A 5618-nucleotide genomic window follows, 5' to 3' on the forward strand; every position below is an offset into this window, starting at 1 on the left:
TGCTGACTATGCTTCTAGTCTGGTCTGTTTGTTATTAATGTGTAAATTTCAGCCTTCCCAGGGACAACAGATAGAATTTAGGGATCTGGCTAAATCTGGGCACATTTACATCACAAAATAATGATGTTGATCAATGTGTATTGTACCTGTCAATTAAATAAATAAGTAAATACATAAAATAAAAGTAAAATGGTAAAACATATATGCATTTAAATACCATGAAAAAAAGCTGATTGTCTGAACTTTTGTCTCGTATTCATCTTTGATCTTAAATTCAAATTCCTTAAATCAGTGGTTCCCTACCCTCTTCCTGGAGATCTACCATCCCTCAGGTTTTCACTCCAACCCTAACAAAGCACCCCTCATTCAACAGCTACAGATCTCGCTGAGATGCTAATTCGTAGAATCGGTGTGCCGAATTAAGAGTTGAAATGAAAACCTACAGGATGGTAGGTCTCCAGGAACAGGTCTGAGAACCACTGCATTAAGTATATGGCAAAAATAACAACTTTCACTCTAATGTTCTCATACTTTTGGAGTGTACTGTATGTTCGCATTGTGTTCTGTAAATATAATTCTGACTAATGATGTTGAATTGTCAAGGAAAAAATCAATTAAGTCATTCAGTCATTCATTCACTTGTTCATTCATTAAAAATGGCTTTGATTTGAACCCTGCAGTAGTCCATAAACCAGGCTGTCTGTGTAGTCTCAATTCTGCTTGCTCAAGACCTCCTTGTGCCCCCTTCTGCAAGCATTACAGATGACACAATAGCGTACTGAAATTTGGCTAAAATAACCGCTTTCGTTTTCACTTCCTTACTCACAGCATTTTTGCAACACACTAAATTAACGTGCACTTTAAGAGCCCAGGGTAACGAGGAAGGCTATAAAAGAAATCTATCACCCTCATTCTTAGAAAAAGAATTCATGTGGACTTCCTCATGAATTAGGAGAAGGTCTGAGGAGGAATCCCCCCTCCCCCCCTCCTACCTCTCTGTACAGTATATATAACTGAGAGATTCTGTCATCTCACCCAGCACAACTCCTCTCTCTGATCCAGAGTCCAGCAGATCCTCTCTCTGATCCAGAGTCCAGCAGCTCCTCTCTCTGATCCAGAGACCAGCACCTCCTCTCTCTCTGCTTGCAGTCTCCAGTCAAAATGACCACAGCGATGAAACTGAGCGCTCTGCTGATCCTCGTGCTGCTCGGCTCTCTTGAGCTCGTCTCTTCTAGTGAGTCTCTCAAACCTGCTGGAGTGGGGTGTGTGTGTGCATTTGTGTGTATGTGTACGTGTGTGTGTGTGTGTGTGTGTGTGTGCCTGTGATTGTGTGTGTGTGAGTTGCAGTAATATTCAACCTTAGTAACTTAGTCTCTTTATCTCCAAAGCTGCGGGCTCTGACACAGGGGCGGACTGCTGCACAAAATATGAAAAAAGGAAGATCCCACTAGCAATGGTGGTCTCCTGGCATGAAACCAGCAGCAGCTGTCCCAAAGCAGCCTATGTGTGAGTATCCATGCCTCCATTAAACTGCACTTTCACAGCAGTGCTGACGCTAACTTGCGGACCGCATTGCATTCATGTTTTATGTGTGTTTGTGCCTTGGTGCTAAAGGTGCTCTGTGTTGTTTATTGCAGGTTTGTTACCCAACGCGGAAAGCGCATATGTGTGGATCCTACTCATGGTTGGGTGAGGAGCCACGCAGCTCAGGTGCCAGGAACCAGCAAGATGAACACTAAAGCCTAAGGCCAGCCCTAACACCCCAGCGGGCTGTCAATCTGTACGAAGACTTCCTGTTGGACACTGCGATGGGACACACAAGAACATAAGAGAGGAATGTGTCTAATTACATCTGATATTCCTGGATTTCATTCATGCAATATTGTCTGTTCTTTTCCTGTTCATAATGCATTGTTCCTTTTCCTACATTCATTTTTCTGTTTTATAAGTTGTACATAAAATTTTTCCAGGTAACTTATTAAATGCTTTTGTAACAAACTTTGTTTCTTGTTTAATGATTCTTGATTATTCCCGCTTAAATTCACAAAGCAGGGAAAAGATCCTTACAGTACAGCAACTTTACTAAACATTGCAACATGTGCATGTTTGTTCCATGTCACAAACTAAGATCTAAGATGAAGTGTACTTACAGCAAACATTGCTAGTTAAGTGTTCAGCTCAAATTGCTGATTTTTTTAGATTTTGTTCAAATAAGGATGTGCCTTATGCCTGGAGAAAACAGTCATAAGTCACATGAATTTTAGCAATGAAATTTAGCACTTAGTTGCTGTAAAAGGTGACTGCTGCACCATCCAGTAACAATTTTGTATCAGTTTAATATCATAATTTTAAAATATTACTATAAAACTAAATGCCAGGATTCATATGATTTGTATGATCAGGCCTGCTTCATATCATTTTGAATTTTTCAACACTAATGAATTGTCCAAATATCAAAGAGTGCTCATACTTAAACCTCTCGCATTGGAATAACCGTTATCAACAGTAAAAATGAAAAACATGGTGTTACGCATTCAGCTTTCCATGACAACTGCAGTCATTTGTCTTTGGTTTTTAATGACAGTGGCCACATGTTCACATTTTCTGCAACCACAAGAGGACATGCATAGTTTTTGTATTTAAAGAGACCAGTGCACAGTCAATTTTCTATTGTTAAGCATTGAGTTGCGAGGTAAAAAGCTAAAACATTATGCTTCTTATTGACTCACAGAGAAAATGCAGCCATTGAAAAAGAGATTAAATGAAAATAAAAATGAGTTGAGCCTTGCTGGGCAGAAGCATAAATGAAAACATTTATATATCTGTAGCTTTAAAGTTTTAATGTAACCATCTAGAAGCAGCATACAGCATGATGGAAACAGGAACAGTTAGATGTTGAATAAAGAACACACTTATCTAAAAACCAAAATAAATTACATGAATGCAATAAAAACAGATGTGTGCGGGACAAAAAATAATTTCATTGTCAGTACAGGTTCTAGCTACATCAATTTGGGCCTACGTTAGTGCACTATGGAGTCTCAGCATAGTTCTAAGTGCATAAAATAAGCATAGAGGGGGTTCCTTGCCATGTGCCGCTCGATTTGGCAAAATCAGATTGGCAATAAAAATCATAAGACATTAACAAAGACTTTCTATAAATTTTCAAATGCAGCGTTAACCCCAATCCCATACATGGCACAAACTGATGGCCCCATAAAACCCTAGTTTTTAGACCAAACAGCTAAAGCATACAAACTAGAATTACAACAAAGTAAACTCCTTATATTGTGCCAATGCACATTCAGCATTACTGAAATGGAAAGATTGGCTTTTCACATCCAAATCCAAAAAATAAAAGGTTGATTTTTGGACAATTAAAATCAGGCAGACCTTAATTAATCAGGGCCTTAATCATTATCTTAACCCTTGTGTAATCTTCATATCATGCAAATCCCTTGTTCACAGGGTAAAAAATGACCCACCCTCACTGGGCCCCTATGATAAAGCCTCTCCCATTAATTTTAAACCCCAAATCTATTTTGCATGTCAAAACAACCTGTTGCACAAATAGGTGAATAACTGTTTTCCAACTTCACAGACCAGAGAAACTATTGACACCACTGTTTTGGGGGCTCCAGGGAAGTTCTGAGGAGGAATTCCCCATCCCTGATGTTACGACCCCAGAGTGTACAGGGGTATATAGGGAGGTAACATAAGGTCTGGGTGTGGGTTGGTTGAAAGGGGACAGAACAAAACAACAAAATATAGTGCAAAACTGGTGTGCGTTTAATTACAGATGAAGGTGAGCTATTTACAATTATTTCAAGTAAAGGCACAGACGTAACACATACGGGGGAGAAGGAACGAGAGCGGTGCCAAAGAAAAGAATAGAGTAAAAATCAAAACTCTCAAGTCTGCCTAACCTAATCCAATAGTGACCCTCTAACCTAAACTACTAAAAATAAATACGAAAAACAAAAACTGACCATTCTACGCTATTTATATCAAACAAAGTACAGGGAGTGGCACGCGCCCCTAACCTAGTGTGTCTATACAGTGATCTACCTACGTGCGAGCAGACGTGTCAGTGGATATAACATAAACCGTATCTTACCTGTTCACTTCTCCCCAGACAATACACAGTATAACAAATAATAACAAGGGGTAGAAGACACTTGGAAACAATTAAGTGGCAAGCACACACGCAGGAATATACAAGCACAACAAATGACATGCGGATAATTACAGAATACAGTGGAAATTAGCAAGCATGGCATCACCCGGTGACGGAGAATGGAAGGGTTTTTGAATTGTCACGCTGTTTCGGATTGGGTGCTGGAACGGGGCTCGAATGATGAGTGACGTGCCGGAAACCAATAGCAGACGGACACCTAGATGAAGGAGATGCGTGGAGAGGAGAATGGAAAAACACAGAGGAGGAAGAAAACAACAAAACAAACACGTACACACGCGTGGGGACGTAACACCCCCACCCATAAAAGCAAAGTTGCAGTTGGACAATTTTTAATATAATAGCACACACTATCGGACACAGACCTAACAGAACTCATCACACACGAGACAACGCATCTGCTAAAACGTTGTCACATCCTCTTTTATGTTTTATGTCAACGTTGCAACTTTGCATTATCAATGACCAGCGCATGAGTCGTTGATTCTGGTTATACATGCGTGACAGGAATACTAAGGGCTTGTGGTCAGTATAAACTGTGACGGGCAATGAACTAGAACCAATATAGACCTCGAAAAACTGCAGAGCCAAAAGCAAGGCGAGCGTTTCCTTCTCAATGTGGAATAGTTAACCTGATGTTTATTGAATTTACGGGAGAAATAGCACACGGGACGGTCCAAACCATTTTCATCTTCTTGCATAAGAACTGCACCTGCTCCCGCTTGCGTCTACTTCTAAGGTAAACGGTAGAGTGAAGTTTGGAGCAGCGAGGACAGGTCTACTACACAGAAGGGCTTTGACATTATCGAAGGCATGTTGGAGGGGTAAGAGGGGTGACTGCAGTGGAAAATTCTTTGCAGAAACTGCGGTAATAACCCGCCATGCCAAGAAACCTGCGCAACTCGCGCCTCGTTGATGGAACGGGGAACTCCACAATGGCAGAGATCTTGGCATCTACAGGGCGCACCTGACCGTGACCAACCTGTTTGCCGAGGTAAGTCACTGTAGCCCTATTCACAGCAAATTCACATTTGGCCAGGTTCAGTGTGAGTGTGGCCTTTGCAAGACGGTCAAACACTAAGCGGAGACTGCTCAGGTGTTCTGACCAGTCAGGCGAGTCCACAACGAGGTCATCTAGATATGCATTACAATTAGGACCATCTGCCAAAACGAAATTAACTAATCGTTGAAACGTTGCGGGGGCATTTCTCAAACCAAAAGCCATAACAGAATACTGCAGAAAAGCATCTGGGGTCACAAAAGCAGAAATTTCAGACGCACGCTGTGTTAAGGGAACTTGCCAGTATCCCTTCAGTAAATCAAATTTAGTAATGTATGCAGCTGACCCAAGGTTGTCTATACAATCCTCCATACGAGGCAACGGATAAGAGTCTGGAACTGTGACAGCGTTTACTTTTCTGTA

At 41.0% G+C, this 5618-nt stretch overlaps 1 protein-coding gene across 3 annotated transcripts in view; it reads left to right on the plus strand.

The window, feature by feature from the left end:
* Positions 1–1998, plus strand: part of LOC135255142 (C-C motif chemokine 17-like) — a 5409-nt gene extending 3411 nt beyond the window's left edge. Inside the window, exons 1-3 of one of the 3 annotated variants that reach the window (XR_010330090.1) lie at positions 1045–1234; positions 1372–1506; positions 1638–1998. Coding sequence is in view for 1 of the 3 variants with exons in the window: in XM_064335924.1 (XP_064191994.1) it covers positions 1638–1746 (109 nt within the window). In the remaining 2 variants the exon portion in view is untranslated. Of the gene's footprint in view, positions 1–1044; positions 1235–1371; positions 1507–1637 lie in introns of those variants that run through there. The other 2 variants (XR_010330089.1, XM_064335924.1) reach the window with 2 other exon arrangements.
* Positions 1999–5618: the final 3620 nt, after the last annotated feature.

This window comes from Anguilla rostrata, chromosome 5 (genome assembly GCF_018555375.3).
Source record: "Anguilla rostrata isolate EN2019 chromosome 5, ASM1855537v3, whole genome shotgun sequence".
Lineage (NCBI taxonomy): Eukaryota > Metazoa > Chordata > Actinopteri > Anguilliformes > Anguillidae > Anguilla > Anguilla rostrata.